Source organism: Eptatretus burgeri, chromosome 6 (assembly GCF_056783735.1).
Source record: "Eptatretus burgeri isolate ZD-2024b chromosome 6, Ebu_testis_v1, whole genome shotgun sequence".
NCBI lineage: Eukaryota > Metazoa > Chordata > Myxini > Myxiniformes > Myxinidae > Eptatretus > Eptatretus burgeri.
The window spans coordinates 19,839,281-19,863,058 of NC_140966.1; the positions used below are offsets into that span (position 1 = coordinate 19,839,281).

The following is a 23,778-nucleotide window of genomic DNA, read 5'->3' on the forward strand; positions in this document are numbered from 1 at the left end:
GTCACATTTTTAAAATGGTGTCATTATTCGATATACTAAAATAATAAAGGATTGTTCAGGATTTAGTAAAAGACGAAGAAAGGGCTTTATGTGGTTAACAAGGACTGACTATCGTCAGGTCAGGTTAGATCTGTGACCTGCTACAGGTACCATGTAAACCTGTACTAACCTGTTCCATGGTCGGGTTGTCGGCGACTAAACCGTCTCCCCCACCAGGTTTTCTGGTGAGGAGGGTGTTTGGATATGGACACCCAGCAGGATTAAAAACAAAACCTGTCAAAGGGCGGAGGAGCTCCTTGTGAGCCAACGGCCATCCATATCTAGTGCCCAACTGTGTCTGCGGACGTCCTCCTGCAGTTGGGTTACTTCTTATTAGGAGGTTGGTGGCAGGATTTGCACTCCAGCCACCGTAAAACCCTTCATTCCGCAAAACACAAAAACGCAAAAAAATCTGAAAACCCACTCCGTGGGAGTACCTCCTGTGCAGCTTCCCTTCGCAGGGCAGCTCACCGGATGACGGGATTGGGGCAAAGCCTTCGGGACCCCCAATCTTTGATGATAGGAGGGAAACCATGGGGTAACTTCCCTGGGTCAGATTGCGGGAGAGTGTGTCGGAGTGGTGCTGAGGTGTCGTCCACCAGACGGTGGTCTCCTTGGGTTAACCTGAGGTGGTCCCTTCGGGTGGGTGCCTGGAATGTCCTATCCCTAAGAGAGGATGATCACCTGTCTCTGTTATCATCTGAGCTCAAGCGTTTGGACATCGGGATTGCAGCTCTCTCTGAGGTTCGGAGACCGGATTGCGGCGAGATAATGGTGGGTGGTTACACCTACTATTGGTCTGGTCGCTCTGATGGTTACCATACCCAAGGAGTTGCTGTAGCTGTGTCCAATAAGCTGACCCCAATGATAATTGAGATAACACCGGTCAACGAGCGTATTATGAGATTAAGGATTCGTCACTCCTTAGGTGTCATTTCCCTGGTCTCTGTTTATGCTCTGACTGAGGCGAGTGATCTCACCGTGAAGGATGCATTCTACGCCACGCTAGAGTCTGTGGTTGATCAGTGCCCCAGACGAGATACACTTCTAGTCTTGGGGGATTTCAATGCATCGACTGGAACTGATAGGGATGGTTATGAGAAGTGTGTTGGTCCCCATGGGTCAGGAACTAAGAACCAGAATAGCACTAAGTTCCTTGACTTTGCAAGAAGTCATGGACTAAGGGTGGCTGGTTCATGGTTTCAGTGCCCACAAGCTCATTGCTGGACTTGGTATTCCAACGCTGGCGGTGCGGCAAAGGAGATTGACCATGTCCTCATTGACGGTTGCTGGAGGGTGATCCAGAACTGCAGGGTCTACCGGAGTGCTCAGTTCCGCAATACTGACCACAGCATTGTTGTAGCAACTCTAAAGCTGCACCTTAAATCCTGGAGAATGGTACCATCCTAGCCTAGGCTGTATGTTGGCAAGCTCAGGGATGAGAGAGTAGCTGAGGAGTTTGCGAACAGGCTGAGTGGACACTTGTGGGGTCTGGGTGCTTTGGGGGGTCCTGAAGAGTTGTGGAGTGCCTTCAAGACCACCGTCCTTGATGTTGCCGGTGGATGTCTTGGGACCCACCGCAGGGCAAAGAAGAATTTTGTCTCTCAAGGGACACTGGATACCATTGACCAGAGTCGCAGGGCCAGGCTGAATGGCAGAGCTGAGCTGTTCAGGGAGCTGAGGTGTAAAACTGTACGTGCACTGAGGGTGAACAAGGAGGCCTATGTGCGAGGAATCTGTGAGGGGGTAGAGCATCACCTGTGGACAGGTGATTCTCGTCCCACTTACAGGGGAATTCGCGCATTGCATTCATCCATCCATCCCTCGGAGCACTGCAGTTAGAGCAGAGAGTGGTAGGATCTTGACAGAGGAGTCTGAAGTGAAGGCCCGCTGGGCCGGTTACATTGAGCGGTTGTACCAGGCTGACCCCCAGCTGTCGAGTTGGACGTCAAGGGTGTTACAATCCCTGTTGCTGACCCTCGAATCAACTGTGGTCCACCTTCGCTTCTGGAAACACGGGCTGCGGGAACCGGTTGAAACGGGACAAAGCTCCAGGGATCTGTGGCATCCGTGCTGAACTTCTCAAGGCTGGTGTAAATGCTGGACTCGTGTCGTTGCATGCAGTTTTGTGCTCTGGCTGGAACACAGGCATCATCCCAAATGATTGGAAGAGGGGCCTTGTTGTCCCTCTCTGGAAAGGGAAGGGTGATCGCCAAGACTGCATCAACTACCGAGGGGTGACGCTGCTCTCAGTGCCGGGCAAGGTCTTTGCTCGGATAATTCTTGATGGGGTTCGCCACCATCTGCTTGAGCACCAGCGTCCAGAGCAGTCAGGCTTTACACCAAAGAGGTCAACGATTGACCGTGTCCTTGCTCTTCGTGTCCTCACCGAACGCAGACGAGAGTTTCGGCAGGGGCTGCTTGCAGCCTATGTTGATCTCTGTAAAGCATTCGATTCAGTGAATCAGGATGCCCTCTGGAGGATTCTTGGTCTTCGTGGGGTGCCATCAAAACTGATCGATCTGATGTCTGAACTCCACTCTGGTGCTGAGAGTGCTGTGAAGTGTGATGGTACCATCTCTGACTTATTTCCAGTTGTTACTGGAGTTCGTCAGGGGTGTGTACTGGCCCCCACACTTTTCAGCACTTGAATGGACTGGATTTTAGGGAGGATGTCGGAGAGATCAAGCTGCGGTGCATCGTTTGGGAATGTCAAGATCTCGGACCTTGATTTTGCAGATGATGCAGTCATCTTTGCGGAGACTTTAGATATCCTTTTGGGGGCCCTCGAGGTGCTGAATGAGGAGACGGAGCCGCTGGGATTACGGGTTTCTTGGGTCAAAACTAAGATCCAGGCTTTCGGTGACATCTTGGATGCTGCTGTCCTGTCTGTGTCTGTTTGTGGTGAGGATGTTGAGGTCCTGGAGAGATTCACTTACCTTGGCAGTGATATTCATGTCTCTGCTGGCTGTGAGTCAGAGGTCAATAGACGTCTGGGTCGGGCCTGGGGAGTCATGGATTCACTGGATCATGGGGTGTGGCGCTGCCGGTACCTTTGCGGGAGGATGAAAGTCCAAATCTTCAGGTCCTTGGTACTTCCAGTCTTGCTCTCTGGATGTGAGACTTGGACTCTGACCAAGGATCTGAGACAGACTTAATTCCTTTGGTACCAGGTCTCTTTGGAGAATCCTTGGCTATCGCTGGTCGGATTTTGTCTCCAACGAGCGGTTGCTGAGAGAGACTCGGATGAGATTTGTTACCTGCATCGTCCGTGAGCGTCAGTTGCGGCTGTATGGACATGTGGCTCGTTTTCCTGATGCTGATCCTGCTCACCAGATTCTCTCAGCGGGGGAGTCTCGTGAGTGGAGCAGGCCAGTGGGCCGACCACATGCCTCGTGGTTGCAGCAGGTTGACCATCATCTCAAGGAGATGGGGATGGGCCTGGCATCTGCCTGGGGGATGGCCAGACGGAGGCCCCTGGAGTACCGGCGGAAAGTGGACGCAGCGACGCGCTGTTCTGGCACAGCTCCCATACCTGACCTGACCTGAAGGACTGTTGAAAAAATATAATTTGTGCAAAGTAAAGAGATGGGCCACAAATATTTGCACTGACTGCAAATCTCCTTCCTTGGGAATAAAACGTACAATAGCCTGATGACAATACAAAGGTCATTTAACTTTCTGTACATTATCCATTAAAACACTTCATAAAACAGTTCCAACCAAATCACACAATCTATCCATCAAGTGTGGACATTGTAAACAAAGCATTGCATCCGGATGTGGTGCTCAAATGTAAAAATGAAAAGTCAGCATTGTTGATCGAGTTTTCAGTTCCCAACGACTTTGGACTAAATTCCACAGAAATCAGGAAAATGACCAAATACCAGGATCTGAAAAGTGAGGTTAAGAGGATTGGAAATTGAAGAAAGCTGAAATTGTGCCAGTGATAGTTGGAGCTGCAGGAATGATAAAGAAAACCCTGACTGAGTACTGAAAAATCATTCCAGGGAATATCACTCCAAACGAGCTACAAGCGGAGGCTGTCAGAGGTTCAGTGAAGATTCTGAAAATATCCCTTGGAACGAAGCTATGAGAACGAAGTTTCACAATTTGGTCCATGAATCATGATCCTTCACCAAAAAAATCGGAGGTGGAGATTTTGAGTTCCTCCCACCTCCTGAAACCCACAAATGGAGATAACCAACGAGGGATGTCTGTCTGTCACCATTTTTCTCAGAAATGGCCAAACTGATATTCACCCAATATTTCAGAGGTTCATCAGTGAGTGCCACGTGAGACAGTGTTTTAGGCAAAGAAAAAAATTGAAAATTTTGAAAAATAATGGTTTTAATTTCATTTTTTTTTTAATCCTTCCATTTCCATCGTCCCCAGGCCTTTGTAGCTATCTATGTAAAAGGTAATATCGAATGATTCACAGCAATAAATAAATGGTAATATTAAATGACTCTCTACGGTTCCCTTTGTTCTGTTGCAACCTCATTCATTCAGTGTTCTTGCTCTCCCACAAGCCTTGACTGTTGTGTACAATAATGTGCTGCTCTTCATTCAAGACAGAGAGCTATCTTAAGATCGCTACTGCAAGTCCACAAAATGAAGTAGATTTTGAGTAAAATTATGCATTCCATGCATATCGTTGATATTTTGCGTATCTTTCCAACTTGAGGATGACATTTCAGAATTGCATGCATTTCAGAAGAAAAATAATTCTTAAAAAGATCGCAAATAAATCGCTTCAATTGAGCATTATCTTCAATGATAAAACCATGTGTGCAACGTAAGCTTAACAATGACCAATTGGCTTTACTTTTCCAAAACTAAAAAGTCAGATAAACCTTTAACTCTCAATCATGCCATAGCTCTGAGGGCATCTTCCTTCATTGAACTGTTTAATCAAGCACATTTCTCATTCAACCATTGTCATCGCTTAGCCTCATAAATATTGACAGTAATCCTTTGCAAATCAAGATTCTCTTTCTTCAAAACATTTGCCGGAGCTTGTCTGTCATTGGAGAAATTATTGTTGGATTGGTGGAAAAAGCACAAATTGGTCATTTTACATCGTCCCATCATAAGCATTCATGTATGAAGTCATTCTGTGAATCCAAAACACGAAGACAGAATTCTTTAAAAGATGGTTGAAAAAAAATAAGTAATTTAAAAGACCAAACAGTAGCTCATCTTTGGGGAACCAGGAAAGGGAAAGCGCAGTTTAATTAAAGAGTGATCAGAAATCCCAGATGAAGTGGTTCCAGGAAAAGCTATCAAGCTTATAAAACAAGAGATTAATGTAAAATGTATCGGGCCATGCAAGTGATAAATCCTTTGACACATAGCGACACCACCATTTCTAAATCAGTGACCAAAAGGCTAATGCCTAAGTGATAAAAAAAATTATTTATTTCATGGCCACAATTATTCCCACCATCTTGTGGAGTGGATCAGAGAGTTTTTTTTGCCCATGTTTTTCACAAACTGGTTTACCCAGCCAGAGGTTCTGCAAATCAGGTTAGAGCAGGAATTTGGCCAAGACGCCGGCAATAGCTTGCCTACACTTGGTGAAGGACTCTGTGGGATCTTTAATGTTCGCTGACTCATGTCAGCACATGGGACATTCAGCAGTTTAATGTCCATCCGAGGGACAGCGCATATAAATTTATGTATTTCCTGATATGTGAAACACCAGGGTGATAGTTTGTATCTGTGTCAATACTGTAACCCAGACTAAACCACTCAGAGGAGAGTGTGCATAGCTCTAGGCTCTCCTGCCAGTTTGAGTGATCAGATATTGTATCACATAAAATGATGGACCAGAAAAATATGCTAATTATTTTCAAGTAAACCAAACAGCAGCTTCCTGTCACAGTGATTGGACTTGCAGATGCCTCTTGCATATAATATGTCCAGTTTGTATTTATTGTGCAAAGATAATGGCAAATTCTGAAATTTTTCTTGAGCCTTGCCTGTTTCCAAAGGGATGGGAAAGGTGTGTGTGTGTGTGTGTGTGTGTGTGTGTGTGTGTGTGTGTGTGTGTGTGTGTGTGTGTGTGTGTGTGTGTGTGTGTGTGTGTGTGTGTGTGTGTGTGTGCTGGTTTGTTTTCATGTGTCCAGGTCCACATGCGAACAAACTTAAATGTTGCACTCCCAGGTTGCTTTCTCTTTTATTCTGTTCCAAGCAGCATTGATCACAGTTCGATTAGTAACACAATGCAAATTAAAGAGGAGATAGTGGCATTTCAATTGAAATTCGCCAGGAGGCATCTGTCTTTTCAGGACTGAGGCAGGTCTGTGGCAATTATACTTTCCCACCCACTCCTAACACTTCCTATGAAAAAAAAATGTATATTTTTCAAAAACTGAACTCTATCTGACCTGTGTCTTCAATAATCCATGCTTGTGTCTTTTGCAAGCACTCCAGTGGAACACAACTCACACGTACTTGAATGTCTGTAACATTCGCATGTCTGTCCAATGCAGACAAATCGAGCAAAATGGTTGCCTCATTTATATCATATATTATAACAATTAGAAACCTTTCTAATTCGGTCTTGGATTTCCAAATTATCACCACGGCAAATAAAAAGCGACTCACATTGAGCTTGCTCTCGTACCGTACCGCGAGTCCGTGATGTCTTTATCTTCCACCGTGAATCACTGCACTCTGCATGGGGCACTAAAATGTTCCATTGAGAGATGTGATCCATGTTCATAATTGGTCACTCATACACTTCAAGCATTCAACCTGGAAATGACCCTCACACACACACACACACACACACACACACACCTATGAAAGCGACATACCATGTGACTGAAACTAAGGATGAAGTTATGCAATCTACAAGAAGGAAATACCGAATTGACTCTTATCAAAGACATTTTTCCAGCAATTTATCAGAGTTCCACCCATAACTTTTTAAAAACTCATTCAAATAAAATTGATCTGATGCATCCACTGGTAAGTTTTTATTTTTAAGTGAATCGCAGAGAGACAATAAAAAAGAAGAACAAGCTATTAACATGATGCAAAACTTCTTTTTTTTTTTTAACATAATATGGCATTAAAAATTTGTTCGGCTAGTGTTGGCTTAGTGGTTAGGGTGGTGGCTTGGGATCATCGGGGTTCTGAGTTCGAGCCCTGCTGGCCACTGAATTAACATCAGAGGGGTTGACTCAGCCTGTCATCCTTCCAAGGTCAGCAAAATGAGCACCAGTATCTTCCGATAAATGACCGTCTGTCCGTTTGTCTGTTCCCAGGTACCGCAAAAACGGCTGAACCGATCGCAACCAATTTTAGGGTGTGTAATCATGGGACCCCTTGGAGTAAAATAGGCATAAATATAATAACATGATCCCGTTGACGGCTCCCGTAGGGAGCGGTTGCTTCTCGTACTGGTAATTATCCCTGCATGTAAAAGGCGACTAAAGGGTTGGCGTCAGGATGGCCATCCGGCCGTAAAAACATTGCCACAAGAAAGGGTACCATGATTCTTCTTCTTATTATTTTGGCTGCTTCCGTTAGGGGTCGCCACAGCGGATCATCCGTAATGATCCGCATAATGATTTGGCACAGGTTTTATGCCAGATGCCCTTCCTGACGCAACCCTGGTCGCCTCTTACGACACAGGGATATAGTACACCTATTTTATTTACACCGGCCCAGTACACTGGTACTCACTGAATGAAGTGAATGATTGGAGCCTGCAAAAAGCTGACCCCTGCTCAGGGAAAAAAGGCTTTAAAATGGTGATGATGATGGTATTAAAATTGATTTTAATGGAAAAAAGGAAGAATGTACCTTTGTATGTATATGTATATATATATATATATATATATATATATATATATATATATATATATATATATATATATATATATGTATATATGTATATATGTATATATATATATGTATATATATATATATATATATATATATATATATATATATATATGTATATATATATATATATATATATATATATATATATATATATATATATATATATATATATATATATATATATATATATATTTACACACAGCCTCCCCTGTGGAATGAGGAAGTACAGGAAAGTATAAGGAAGAAGGGGTTGGCGAAAAAGAAGTGGGATAGCCAGAGAGATGAAGAAAGTAGGCAGGAGTACAAGGAGTGGCGGCAAAAGGCAAAAAGAGGGGTGGCAAAGGCTAAGAAAAATGCATATGATGAGCTGTATGAGAAGTTGGATACAAAAGAAGGGGAAAAGGATTTATACCGATTGGCAAGACAGAGGGACCAAGCTGGGAAGGATGTGCTGCAGGTTCGGGTGATAAAGGACGCAAATGGGAATGTGCTGACGAGCGAGGAGAGTATGTTGGGAAGGTGGATGGAGTACTTTGAGGAGCTGATGAATGAAGAAAATGAGAGAGAGAAGGTTGGAAGAGGTGGAGATAGTGAATCTGGAAGTGGGGTGGATCAGTAAGGATGAAGTGAGGACTGCTATGAAGAGGATGAAAAGTGGAAAGGCGGTTTGCCCAGATGGTATAACAGTGGAGGTATGGAAGTGTTTCGGAGAGATGGCAGTGGGGTTGTTAACCAGATTGTTTAATAAAGTCTTGGAAAGTGAGAGGATGCCGGAGGAGTGGATATTAAGTGTACTGGTTCCGATTTTTAAGAATAAGGGTGATGTGCAGAGCTGTGGAAATTACAGAGGGATAAAGTTGTTATATTAAGCCACACCATGAAGTTGTGGGAAAGAGTAGTGGAAGCTCGGTTGAGAGGAGAGGTGATGATTTGTCAGCAGCAATATGGGTTTATGCCAGGAAAGAGCACCACTGATGTGATGTTTGCTTTGAGAATGTTGATAGAGAATTAGAGGGAAGGCCAGAAGGGGTTACATTGTGTGTTTGTGGATTTAGAGAAAGCTTATGATAGGGTGCCAAGATAGGAGTTGTGGCATTGTATGAGGAAGTCGGGAGTGGTGGAGAAGTATGTGAGGATTGTGCAGGATATGTATGAGGACAGTTCGACAGCGGTGAGGTGTGCGGTAGGAATGACGGACCAGTTTAAGGTAAAAGTGGGATTGCACCAAGGATCGACTCTGAGCCCTTTCCTGTTTGCAATGGTGATGGACAGGTTGACAGACGAGATCAGACTGGAGTCTCCATGGACTACGATGTTTGCGGATGACATCATGATCTGTCGGGAGCAGGCTGAGGCGAGCCTCGATAGGTGGAGGTACGCACTGGAGAGAAGGGGAATGATAGTCAGTAGGAGTAAGATGGAGTACATGGGCATAAATGAGAGGGAGGGTGGTGGTATGGTACGGTTGCAAGGAGTTGAGGTGGGGAAGGTGGATGGGTTTAAATACTTGGGATCAACTGTCGAAAGTAACAGAGAGTGTGGGAGAGAAGTGAAAAAGAGAGTGCAGGCAGGATGGAGTGGGTGAAGAAGAGTTGCAGGAGTGATTTGTGACAGAAAGGTAGCTGCAAGAGTGAAGGGGAAAGTATATAAGACGGTAGTGAGACCAGCTATGTTGTATAGTTTGGAGGCGGTGGCACTAAAAAAAAGGACAGAAAGCGGAGCTGGAGGTGGCAGAGTTAAAGATGCTGCGATTCTCGTTGGGAGTGATGAGGATGGACAGGATAAGGAATGAGTATATTATAGGGACAGCGCAGGTAGGACGGTTTGGAGACAAAGTGAGAGAGGCGAGATTGAGATGGTTTGGACATGTGCACAAGCGGGAAGCGGAGTATATCGGGAGAAGGATGCTGAAGATGGAGCCGCCAGGCAGGAGCAGACGAGGAAGGCCAAATAAGAGGTTCATGGATGCGGTGAGTGCAGACATGCAGGTGGTTGGAGTGTCAATGGAAGATGTGGAGGATAGAGCGAAATGGAGACGGTTGATCCGCTGTGGCGACCCCTAACGGGAGCAGCCGAAAGAAGATATATATATATATATATATATATATATATATATATATATATATATATATATATATATATATATATATATATATATATTCTGGAAACACTGCAAAGTTGTTGTTTTTTTGTATTTTGTTTGAATGATATGAAATTTGAACAAAGTTGTCCAATTTAAAGGCCCTGTCATACCTTGACGTTTTAGCCAGCGTATGGCAAGGTATCAAAATGTATGCAAAACGCTGGCGTACGCTGAACTATTAATGTTTTTTCCCAGTTTTGGACATTAATATTCATAACGTATTAGTAACGTACACAGAACGTTTCAATCACATATAGATAACTTATACCAACGAATGCTGAGCGTGTTGTTGGCGTTCACAACCTATGCCCAACGATAGTGTAACTTATGCATAGCGCGTGGCAGCGTATCGCCGACGATCACGTTGCGTAGGCTATTCATAGGCTGCGGCTCGACGATTCAAATCATAACTGCACTCGACATCGAAGTGTGAAGCCGGTCACACCTTAACGTTTTTGCCAACGTATGAAAAATTAGCCGAACCAAGCTAGCACACGTTGAATACGTTATGGGTAAGTTTTGTATACGTTAAGAGCACGCTGGCATACGTCGTAGTACACTGGCATACGTCGTCATACGCCGAGTACGTCGATAAATTTTCAGCATGTTGAAAATTTCTCGGCGTATGACACATGTTCCGCATACGCTGTCCATAAGTTGTAGGCACGTTACGCGATCGTTGACACACGTCGACACACGTTACTTGTAAGTTACTCATCAGTCGAAATACGTCGAGGTAATGGTTAGCATCAGTGTTCCAGACTACCTGGTTTTTTTTTTTTGGTTTTTTTTCGGTATGACGGTGGTGTTGACACTTCGATTTCTAGTGCTGTTATGATTTAAATCGTTGAGCGGCAGCCTATTAATTATATTATATTATAACCACACTAGAAATCGAAGTGTCGACACCACCGTCATACTGAAAAAAAAAAAAAAACAGGGAGTCTGGAACACTGACGCTAACCATTACCTTGACGTGTTTCGACTTGTGAGTAACTTACAAGTAATGTGTGTCAACTATCGCGTAACGTGCCTACAACACGTTACTCATAGGTTAGAAATAAGTTTCGGGTATGCTAAACATTACCTCGACGCGTTTCGACTTATGATTAACTTACAAGTAACGTGTGTCAACGATCGCATAACGTGCCTACAACTTATGGCGAGCGTTATGCGGAACGTGTGAGTCATACGCTGGCATACGTCGAAAAATTTCAAGAATGGAAAATTTGTCTAACAGCTCGGCGTACTACGACGTATGCCAGCGTGCTCTTAACGTATACAAACTTACCCATAACGTATTCGACGTGTGCCAGCGTTTTAGCCAAATTTTTCATACGTCGGGCATACGCTGGCTAAATCGTCAAGGTGTGACAGGGCCTTCACCACAAGTGAAGAATGTACTGATTTTTTTACAGTATCTGCACTCACAGAAAATTGTCTTTCAAGGTAACATTCACAGCAAATATTTCTCAGGCCTTGGGGCACACCTCGGACCACAGGCTCTCAACGAGAGTACCCAGGCAGCCTTCGGCACATTTTGAGCTTGAGAGTCAAGCCCATGGTCTGAGGTGTGCTGCAAGGTCTATGCCCTTGGCTAGCATTTCCACACTGCCTTGTGCACAGTTTGACATTTCCTAATGTCACCACAAATTTATTTTATACCTTAAATATGGATAATGTCCAACTTAGCCATTTCCTGGTGGTGTGTTTGTCTTGTCTGCACCTACTGTATATCTCCAGTCATCTGTCGTTTACTGTAAGATATCGAAAGTAATAGATCACACACATTCAGATTGACGCAGCAATGAACCACGGCATCATGAAATGCTCTCTTGTTCATGTCTCTTTTGAACTTTAATTTGAAATTAATTTAGTTGGTATATATATGTTTCACATTATTTCCTTCATTCTTATGTGATGTGAACAGGTGTTCATTACACACAAAAATTTGCAAAATACTTTCATGTGATGTGTGAGCCAGCATTATTATATAACTAACTATACAGTCAATATGTGGACTTTAATGAAGTGGCATATACAGCTCTTTTGAAATACAAACTCGACTCTCTGCATTGATGCTTGTTCTTTCGTTCAGTGCATGGAGGAGTTTCTTTATCAATTGATTTTGATCATGCTGTTTGCAGAATCATTTTAGTCATACTTTCACTTTCAGGATAAAATGTCATTTCAGAAAGTTAGTTATTCAAGTACGTTGATGGGAAAGTCACCTGCAATCAACAGCTGCTCCTTGACAATTGTTTCACGAATGAAATGAATGGTGAACAGATTACCCATTAGTCACTTAAAACTGATACCATTTTCCCAAGTTTGATTTTCAAAACCCATGGCAATCATTCATTCAAAGTCTGCTATGGTGTTAACAACTTTCTCAGAAAATAGAATAAATTTGAGCAAGTTATGTTCAAATCGTAGTGAATTGAAAACAGCCAAGTGCATTTTTGAAACTGGCAGTAAATTACAAATATTTGAAACTTGTACAAAGCAAATGATTTGATTTGACTTTTCATTCCCTCGAATAATATTTATGATAACAGGTTTTGTAGGTTGGAAAAGGGACAACATGGGAACATTTTTTTTTCCCCCTCTAAAGTGCATTGTGTTGCTTTTTGTCTCCCTCAACCATCATCAGTACCCTCAAGAAGCCTGCTTTTTCATGATGAAACGGCTTCCTTTGAAGAGGGACACAGTGCGACGTGGCCAGTAGAAAGTACTGATGGGCTTGACCCAGCCACCTGGCACCTCATGGAGCATGAGGAGCAGAGTGCACTCAGTTGGCCAGAAGAGCTCACTGAGCCGTATTCCAATGCCATATCGGGGCTGGTGGTGTCCAATGACACAGCAAGGAATATTGCTGTTTCTCATTACAGGTTGGTAATTATTTACTTATCCAAATTTCACCTCCACCCTCTCCCATCTTCCCCCCACCCCCTCTCCTACCCTCCCTACCCCTTTTCCAGACTTCTGCACCCTACCAACAATGCTTCCTGACTGTGCCGACCAATGCTGATAAACTTTAAAATCATCTGTTTACGGATTACTTCATCCCACATGACGTCCCTGACTCATTAGTGTCTCATCAGAGCAGGAAATTGTAATTTGGCCAAGGTGTTGGTAATAGCTCACTTACTCTTCACGAAGGACACTGAGGGATCCTTAACATCCGCCAACTAATGCTGGTAGATTGGGAAGCCCAGTTTTATTGTCCATCCTTGGGACGGCACACAAATTGATTAATCACGCTGCTTGCGAAACACCAGGATGACAGTTTATAGCTGAGTCTAGATTCAAACCCAGGCTAGACAGCCTCAAGGTGAGTGTGTATGCTTCTAAGCTATCTTGCCAGGCATATAAAAGCATGTGAGAAATGGTAAGAATTCAAGTTCAAATGGTTATTTTGTTTGCTGTACCTTTAAACGACCGATCGGATCCTGACAAAATTTTCCGATTATTCACTATACGGCATATGCCTGGTGTTGGCTTAATGGTTAGGGTGGCAGGCTTGGGGTCCTAAGGTCCTGAATTAAAATCCTGCTTGGCTGTTGAAATCGTATCAGATGGGGTTGATTCAGCCTCTCATCCTTCCGAGGTCGGCAAAATGAGTACCAGCTTGCTGGGATGATTGAGCCATTCGAGTATCATGTCGGAGCGGTGACCTGTCTAGGATTGTGCCCAATAGCCTAGGAGACTGCTTCAGCAGCACGGACGCTCTGTGTAGAGTCTTGTACCAATGGCTGGATCGACTATACAGCCAATTATGTAGAATGGACATGAAGGTTAAGAAGACATAAAAATTTAAGTACCAATGTTTGAGTACATGAATTAATAGCTCATTTTATCCTCATGAAATGGTCATAAAGTAACCATCCCATGCTTGTGAATGAAGCAGATCCAGCACTTTGGGGTGGGGGGGCTGGTTGGTTGTTGGGGTGGGGTGGGGGGTTCCCAGAGGGCCTGGCTGTTCCAATTTTAAACCAATGCCTTTGCAGATTCAGATTCTAAATTTATATATAAAATCCATGACACATAATTAATCAAATAAAAGTTAAGTCCAATAATTGTTTTAAAAGTTCTATTGTTTTATCGCAATTTGTATCGATAATAATTCCTGTTTGTAAACCCCTTTGTACGGTCCCCTTACATGTGATTTATTGATGATTTCTGATCTGTGAATTGCATGCAAGTGAGTCAGTGCAAAATTATCTAGTCATTTGTAAATAAGCATTAATGTATATTCGTTACTTTGGAGTAATTTGGTGTGTCATCTGATTATTGCACTCTCTGCAGAAGGCCTGCTCGCTCCTTGATTGGCATGGTTGTATTTGTTTCAAGGAGCTCAGACATTCATGTTGCAAATGCACTAATCATACCACAGAGTATTTCATTAAAAAAAATAACGCAACCCAAAGTTGTTTTTCATACTTTTTAAATTTTCCATTAAAACAACATGAAACTTATGCATAATAATCTTTGTCATTTGTAGAATAAAGTTACGCACAAGAATGAAACTTGCAATTTCATAAAACATTTTCCAAATGGCTGCCCTGCTGCAGCAGGTCCAAATGGATCCTCCTGGTGACGTCAATAACTCTGCCGCATTCCTGAACCTGAATAGCTTTGATGTTGGTGGCAATTGTATGTTTGAGGTCATCAATAGTCTGAGATCTCCCCTGGTACACTCTATCCTTCAGGTAATCCCAAATATTGAATTCAGGTGGGTTGAGGTCCCGACAATGGGGTTCCCATTCAATATCTGTCCTTCTCGAGACGATTTGATCACTGAATTTCTGTTGTAGCCACTGTATCGATCTGTTTGGAAGTGTGATGTGTGGCCCCATCTTGCTGAAACCATTGCACGGCCTTATCGATGTGGCGCTTCCTCGCGAATGCAACCCAGAACTTCTCGATAACTTTTAAGTACCATTCAGTGGTTATGGTTACCAATTTCCCTTCCTCATCTTGAAACCAGAAAGGCCCGATGATGCCAGATTTGCTTGAGGCAACACATGCAGTGCATTTCTGGCAGTGCAACAACCTTTCAAGAACTTCAACAGGAGAACAAGAACCCCAAAACATGTTGTTTTAGAGTTGGCATGACCACTTAAAAGAAAGTGGGCCTCGTCAGAAAACCACACATTATTCAGAAAATTTGGATCCCTCCGCATTTTTCCTCAAACCATTCACAGATCATCACACAAAGTGGTTTATCATTTTCTGGTAGTTTTTGCTTCACTTGTATGCAATAAGGGTGCATTTTTAGTTCCTGCTTCAGAATTATTTGTGTACTTGATAAAGATAAGTTCAATTCTTGAGATAGATGACACAGCGATTTCCTGGGATTCCTCAAAACTGCTTCATGGACAAAGCTGCTTCACAGGCAGGGTGACTAAGCAATTGACGGTCATTGATCTTGCAGTCCTCAGGTGACCAGACTTTGAGCAATTAGGATTTTGCACTGTCACATGGGACTTAAACCTCTTTATCAATCAAAAAAATAGCAGATTTATCTGGGGCTAACCTAATGTCGAACTTCTTTCTGAATTGTGTTTGAGTCTGTTAAAATGGCTTTGTAGCAAAGACGGTTCATAACACTCCACAATAAAGATCCTTTGTTCAATTGTCCATTCCATCTTCAAAAATTAACAATCTGGCTCTCTAATGTTTGCAGTTTTTCCTCCAAACGATGCTTCAAAAAACCTGTAATAGAAAAATTTTGCATTCAAAAATAAAAAAAATTCACATAACTTTAATAGGGTTGTGTTTTGTAAGAAACACCACCCTTTGAATATAATTTGGTTTGTGGATATGTTTGTTTGTTTGTTTGACTTGTATGCACTCTTAAACCACTGAACAGAATGAGTTGAAATTTGGTGGTCGAACTTGGGATGTGGCCAGGAAGGTTTTAGGCAATGTTTTTATTTTTTAATTTTTTTTTGTTGTTGCCAGGGTTGAGTAGGAGGTTGGGGGAGGTGGGAGACATAATTTATTTGTGTAAATATGTACTGTATAGTACCACCTGGTGGTGGTGGGAGAAGGTATTACAAGTCACGTATGGAGATGACTTTCAATTGTGCACTGTGTACGTGGCATGGTGTAAATGCTTTCATGAATCCTGCCAGGGGGAAGGAATGGGTGTTTCTTGTAATAATAACAGAGAACAGCACTGGGTAGAGCCCTTACCTGCCAGGCTGAACAGTTTACGTTTTGTGTCCCACTGATAGGCCGGATCGGGATCCGGATATTCATCAAATCGGGATCCGGATATTTCACACAGCCAATTAGCCAATTTTCCAATCACACAGCCAATTTTCACATTTGCATATTCACCAAATTTTGCCTGAATCCATCCTCACCCTTTTGATATCCTCTTCACAGACAGACGGGGTGAAAACATAACCTCCATCCATCATCGGTGGTGGCGGTAATAATAATAATAATACTAAGTAATAAATTTATCAGAGGGAACTATGTTAATTTGTGCTGTGTCAATATTTAATAATAATGTGCTGTAAAAGGATTTATTTATTTCCTTGTTTATTGGGATCACAGTGGGCATGTTTCCTAAAGGAAGCGCACAAGTTGGCATTCACCATTTTTTCACCTGCAACTGTCTCATAAGTCCGAGACCCATTGTTTATTTGACAAGGATGAGTTGTTCCTTGGTGTCACTGTATCAGAGAGCATTTTAAATTAAATTTGATACCACAATTAAATTTGATACCAACTAGAGATTAAACTCAGAACCAGACGGCTTTGGGGCAAGAACATGAGCAACTGAAGTTTCCTACTGTTGATGACAAAAGGACGAGACTGGGAAAGACTGGAAATAATTTCCTCCATGTCATAGGTTGGCATCCATGAGGAGGAAGAAATTCCTCCTATGTTTTCCCATTGAGTGCATCGGGAAAAACGATGTCACGGTGCTGGGTTTTCATGAGAAACTGTCTGTCGCCTGAGACATGATTCGCTCCATTATTGTACTTCTTTGATACCACAACAACCATGTTTGATTCAAAGAGGGTAAAACATCCCTGCACTGTTGTATTGTTCAAACAAAATATGAAACAATTCTATTATATTGTCTTTACAAATCCCATTTCCCAAAGACAGAGGAAGGAAGCCAAGATACTTTACACACAGGTATCTTCTGCTGTTATCATAACCAAATAAAGGTATCGCTGAATGGAGAGTATTGCAAGCTGAAGGCATTGTTTGTGTGGAGCATGAACTGTCATAAATGAAAGCAACTCAAATTTGGTTATTAAGATGTGGTTTTGGGAATCGAGCACCAGCTGTGGATAGCTACAAAATTGTCTGCAGTGATTAAAGACGAGATTGCTATGCCTTTATCAAATGATTCACCATTAATTGCAATTGGGTCCTCATGGAGAATGTTCTGAACCTGTCCTTGTCACTTGTTTTGGCAGTACTATAGCGTATCGGCCAATGGTCCATCCATTGGGACCACACTCTGTGCAGAGCGTTAATGCACTAAGCAGTCTCCTTGGCTATTGGGCACAATCCTGGATGGGTGGCCACTCCGACACAGATAAAACGGTTGATAAGGAATGGCTGGCTTGGCAAGCTGATTGGTAATTGGAGGCATACCCAAATCCATACTCTGTGCAGAGCGTTGTTGCTGCCGAAGCAGTCTCCTGGGCTATTGGGCGCAATCCTAGATGGGTAACCACTCTGACGCAGGATACTTGAATGGCTCAATCATCCCAGCAAGCTGGTACTCACTTTGCCAACCTCAGAAGGATGATAGGCTGAGTCAACCTCACCTGGTATTAATTAAACAGCCGAGTGGGATTTGAATTGAGGACCATTGAATCCCAAGCCTGCCACCCTAACCAGTAAGCCAACACCAGGCATGCCAACGGTTCAATATGTCAGAATAAAAACTCACTGAACAGGATGTGTATATTATTCATAATAAATGCTGTGAAATGTTGTGGTGCAATTCAAGTATCTCAAGAAAATTTGTCACTTTTTGAATTTTTTTTTACAGGGCATTCATTGACCAGTGGTTATTGGGACAATGTGTAATTTAAAATGTTTTGCACTGGTGAATACATCACGAGTAACAGAAGAAAAAAAACGCTTTTGGAATAGCCTTGAAGTGCTGATGGCTTTTAGGATTTTTGATTCCACTGCTATTCCCCATTGATCCACACAACAGTTCCAGAAATATGGCCTTCCATATGTTAACATTGTTGGTGGCCTCTTCGTTCCAATGTCTGATTAAAAACAGAAGAAAGAAAAAATGGAAGAGTTGGAGTTTGGAAAAAAGTTTAAGTACGACCCATTAAGAAAAAAGTTTAAGTCCAGAAAAAAAGTTCAAGTGCAGTCTGAAGAAGGAAATTCCCAGCGAAGTTCTAAATCCCCCTTTTTAATGGGAAAAAATCTTGTGCAATCTCTGTTTGACTGGCTTTTGGAGAAGATCCTTTCCGTGCGCAGTACCAACCATCATTTTATTCCAATGCTTGTCCACATCATGGAAGTGTCTGTCCCTTGCCATAAGAACACATGACTAGAGAGAGGTGCATTTGCTGTTAAGAGTTAAAAGGAGACTGAAAAACAGATTCATGCAAGACATGTTGGAGTCACTCCTCTACATTCCATAAATGGAGCAAAAGTCAAGGAATCTGTTGAGCTTATAACAGTGGCAGAAGCTGAAGGATAGGAAGAGTTTCATATAATGTAGAAGGGGCCAGGTCGTCCAAACGAGTCCAACAGCCAGAGGTAGGCAGGAAGAGGTGATTTTATGGAGATAGACTTATTTGGAACCAGAATAATCTGAAAGTGACAGTGAGACTGCAGAAGATTCCTGCGTGTGAGTGTGACTCACAGTGAGATTAATCAAACTTCATTAACCAATACAATTTCACTTCTAAGATGCCAAATCGTTTAAATGAATCTCATCAAACCAGAAACTTTTCATATTTGACTGTATTTGTTACTACGACAGCCATACAAATCAATTAGTCAAGGGAACTTTTAGAAATGAAATGTTTTAGCACTTATGTGAAAATGTTCCTGGTAGAAAGTTATTTTTATTACAAAATCAGATTTCATCCTTGGTTTCCCTCCATTTATTGTGACGTGCATTTATGTAGCTCATGAAGCCAAATTACAGTCGCTAGAAAATCTGTCAGTGTTGCCAAAACTGGGGACATACATCAGCTTTTGTTTTGTTTTGTCCAGATGGCTATTTTCAAACTGAATAACGCAAATGCTTGTGGCAGTGACAGTGTCTGTCTGTCCTAAAAGCATAATGAGAGACAGAAAGAAGACCAACAGGAAGATGGTAGAAAAATGTGAACTTTTAAAATTCAATATGTGTGATGAAAAGCGTGATTCAAACTGATAGAGTTGTGGTGACAGCTTCATTTTCTCGGTAATTGATGGTCTCATCTCGGTAAGTGATGACAGCCTCAAAAATTATGGTCTCGTTTTCTCGGTAATTATTATCATTCGAGAAACCTGGTGTTGGCTCAGTGCTAAAGGTGGCTGGCTTTGGGACCTTAGGGTCCTGAGTTTGAGCCACTGTTTTTTACCATTAAATTAACACCAGGTGGGGTTGACTCAGTCTGTCATCCTTCCGATGTTTGTGAAATGAGTACCAGTGCACTGGGGTAATAACCATTCAAGGTAACCTGCATTGGAGTGGCAACCCATCCAGCCCTAACAGCTTAATGAAAACCCTCATGTCATAAAGAAGACTTTGCTGGTACTGAAAAGTGCTCTGGGAAGTGATGTCACAACCGTTTGTTTGAAGCCAATCCCAGTGTTCTCTCACACATCATTTGTTTACATGTGTGTGAGTGATTTATGTTGCAGGTCTTTTGAGCCTAAAACCCTCTCAATTTTTTTGTGCCTTTGCTGACGAAGTCGCTGGATGCATGTTTTTGGGTTGTCCATACGTACGTCCCTCCATGCTGATTTTCTCTGTTTTCTCTGCAACCACTCATCCGATTGACACAAAATTTTCACCATTCGTGCGACTCCTCATGGAGAATGTTTCAATGATAATTATGACATCATCGGTCACGTGGTATGGCAGCCATGTTGGAAGTAAGGAAAATCTTTGGACCTCTGTATCTCTCAAACCACTCTATAGAAAAAAATCGAAACTTGGCACGTCGAGTACTCTACATGGGGAATAAGTTTGGATTTTTTGATGATTTTATAGGTGGCTTTGTTATGACGTCATGCTTATGTCAAACACTTTATCCAATTTGTATTAAAAATTTTGAGGCTCATCTATGGCTAAATTGTAGGGGGGGATTGATGATGTAATCAGTCATGTGGGCAGCCACATCTTTTTTTAATTTGGGTGGAGGCATATCTGTTAACGTCAAAGAGTGCCCTTCCAGTTTTTATTTGAGGAGCCATTTACATGAATGAGACAAGAGAAGGATGGAGGAGTTAGATCAGTGGAAAGCTTAGATTTGAGGAACTTAACAAGGTAGGAGAAAGAGGAAGAATGTCTTCAACCTGTTTGAAGTGGGTGAGGAATGAATTGCTGTCAGGTGGGGAGCTGCTCTGATGTCAAAAGTTGAAACAGTGGAGGTACAATGAGGCCACTGAATTGTTGGCCTCATGAATGAAGCGGTAATATTTGCAGTAGTAACAATGAAAAACATCGAGTGGAGAGACTGCGTAAGTTTGGAAATGAGGATATACTGCGTCACATTGAAAGTTGCTTAATATCATGGATGGACCTTCCAACATTTGGGTGGAATTGGGCATTAGAGCCAATATTTATCTTGAACACTCCTGTAGATGTATGCCAGCAACACTGCAGCAGGACATATCACAAATTTGACAGCACTCGATCATTTGAGGAAAGGCTGTGGCAAACTCAGTGTGGAGTGCCAGCACCTCCAAGATGTTCATTACCTCTGCCACAGAAGGTGGACAGAGGTTATGTTTTCACTCCTGCCTACCTGTCTGTTTGTCTGTCTGTCTGTGAGCAGGATATGTCAAAAAGTTATGGATGGTTTCGGACAAAATTTTGGTGGATAGGTTGGGTGTGTGACATGGATGGATTTTTTTTTTCCATTTTGAGGAGGATCCGAATCTGGATCTGGATCTGAGAAATTTCAAATGATTCTTCACCATTGAGGGATGGGGCCAAAAATGATACATAGCACGATATCTCAAAAAGTTGTGGACGGATTTGGCCAAAACTGGGTGGGTTAGTTGTGTATGTGACGAGAACAAAATGATGAGCTTTTGGTTTAGGTACAGATTCAGATTTGGTCCATCAGTGAGATACAAAACAAATTGTTCAACCTGGCAGACTGTGGATGTAATGAAAGCGGTTGGTGGTAAGCATGTGCTCAAGATACTCGAGTGATTTGCGAAAGATCTTTGAAAATGATTTCACACCAACAACACACCACACCGCACACACATGTCACTTGGTTTTATTGTGAATAAAAGGATCATAAGTAGTAAAGTTGCCAGAGAGCCACAAACTCTCAACCAAATGACTCATGCTGACAATATTTGGAAGGAAAATAAGCTGACGTCATGATCATGACATTGCTAGAGGTTTGTTGACATTTCGGCTTCCCTTGGTAATTCCAAATACAACGAATGCTCCATTTTAGTGGGTTTTAAAAACAAATGTTGTTCAGATAATAAGGGCTGATTTTGAAGAAGCGAAAAATGTTCAGTGGTTTGTTCAATTGAGCCACATGTATGATTCGTGCCATATTGCACAGCCACAGGTGGGCTTTATTTATTTTGTTTATTTTACAGGATCTAAGTCTCGTAGTGGAGTCACACACACACACACACACACACACACACACACACACACACACACACACACACACACACACACACACACACACACACACACACACACACACACATACACACATACACACATACACACACACACACACTTGACTACATTAGACACAACACAACGCAGGACACAATTGGATAAGACAAACACAGCCACTTAGCTTGGGGAAAAGTGCTGTCACATACCAGAGCACTCAAGAGTATGAGCAACGTCACCATAATTGTGCCACCTTTCAGACCGCACTCAGCAAGGCATTACCTTCGGAGGAATTTTCTCCTCCCCATACATTCTGATCGATGGAGATTGTCCATGCTCTTATCCTTTTAAATGTTGAATGTCAGTGGAACCGCACCAGCACCTCCAAGAGGGTGGTACTTTGTTGGTCAGGGTTTGAACCGCCGACCTCCCAGACAAGGAGTGGATGCTCTAATCATTACACCACTGAGTCTGGTCAGCACACCACCGGGTGTTGGACCAGATTGAGAGTAATTGTGCTTTGCTAATGTGTAAAAGTCACCGTTGTGTGTCCTCGTCTCTAACTTCGACTTGCTTTTTGTCACCCTACCCAGGGAGGATGTCACGACGGAAGTTTCTCTGGAGCAGACGGTGAATGCGACGGCGTAGCTTGCAAGCCTCCTGCCCCAATACAAATTGTATGGCAGGAAGTCATATTACTGAAATTGCTAACCTTATGAAGAGCCTCTATTTGTACAGAAACAACTTGATAATAATTGTTGCTTGTTGCTCCTTTTTATTTTTTTTTATTTTTTTTTTTTTTAAAGAAGTGGACAAAATATAAAAAAATATTTCTGGCCGTTTATGTCTGTAAATGATATGTTGTGCTTGTGGCCTCTGGTGAGGAGTAAAAGCTATTTTTTATGGATTTATTATAAGACGACAAATTTTTGTGGGACAAAACTGTACAGGTAGCAATATTGCATTCCTTTTTGATATCTGCTATGTCGTGAAATTTTAATATGAATTATATGTGCAGGCTTTTATTATAACTTGCAGTCGCTTTACGCATATTGTATCGGTCAGCACCTTTTTCTCATAACTTTTATTGTCTGCTAAAATTTATTTGGATTTCCATTATTTTTTTTTATTTTTGAGGGTGAGAGAGTGTCTTATATTTTGAGCATTACAATTGTGTTGTGCTATTGTCAGCCATGACGATTCATTTGATATGACGATTCATTTGATATGACACCATCCTGACTGTGCTTCTTCTTCTGCTTCTTTTAACGGCCCCAATTATTCCCACTGTCTTGCTGGGTCAGCCGGGGAGAATGCTTCTGGCCCAAGTCTTTCAAGAACCGGCTGGCCAGACCTGAAGTTCGACTGGCAGGAATTTGGAATTTGTTCAGGGTGGTAGCAATAACTCACCTAATCTTTGTGAAAACCCTGTGGGATCTTTAACTCCCACCAATGGCCCCAGTGCTGGCAGACATGTCCTATGGCTTAACGTTTTACTGATGGACCAGCACACACATCGTCTTGCATACAAATTTGCATGACAGTTTATATCTGAGTTGAGATTAAAACCCAGGCGAGACGGCTCAAAAGCACCCATGGGTACCTCTAATCAACCAGGCAGTCCCCCATGCTGACTGTACATTGTCGAATAAAGATATTTTAGAAGTCAACTTTGTGTACAGTAAATTGATTTTGTTACTCATGAACAAAGATGTTTAGCTTTTATGAACACGTAATGAGAAAAAAAGCGAGTTAAATGGGTATCACAAAGGCAACGGGGATCATTTGGTCGATGAAAGGAAAGCATTGTAGGAAGAGAAAGAAATGACACTTTGAGTGGGATAAACACCAGCTTGTGTAATGTGGGAGAGGCTGGTACTGCTCGTTGATGTGAGATTTTGACTAATGGCTACAA

General features: G+C 42.4%; 1 protein-coding gene across 3 annotated transcripts in view; it reads left to right on the plus strand.

Moving 5' to 3' along the window:
• CREB3L1 (cAMP responsive element binding protein 3 like 1) overlaps positions 1-23,533 on the plus strand; it is a 114,498-nt gene extending 90,965 nt beyond the window's left edge. For all 3 annotated transcript variants that reach the window (XM_085884232.1, XM_085884233.1, XM_085884234.1), the window contains exons 11-12: positions 12,696-12,933; positions 22,457-23,533. In XM_085884232.1, the coding sequence (XP_085740358.1) occupies positions 12,696-12,933; positions 22,457-22,511 (293 nt within the window). In that variant the 3' untranslated portion in view covers positions 22,512-23,533. The remainder of the gene's footprint in view (positions 1-12,695; positions 12,934-22,456) is intronic.
• The last annotated feature ends 245 nt before the right edge of the window (positions 23,534-23,778 follow it).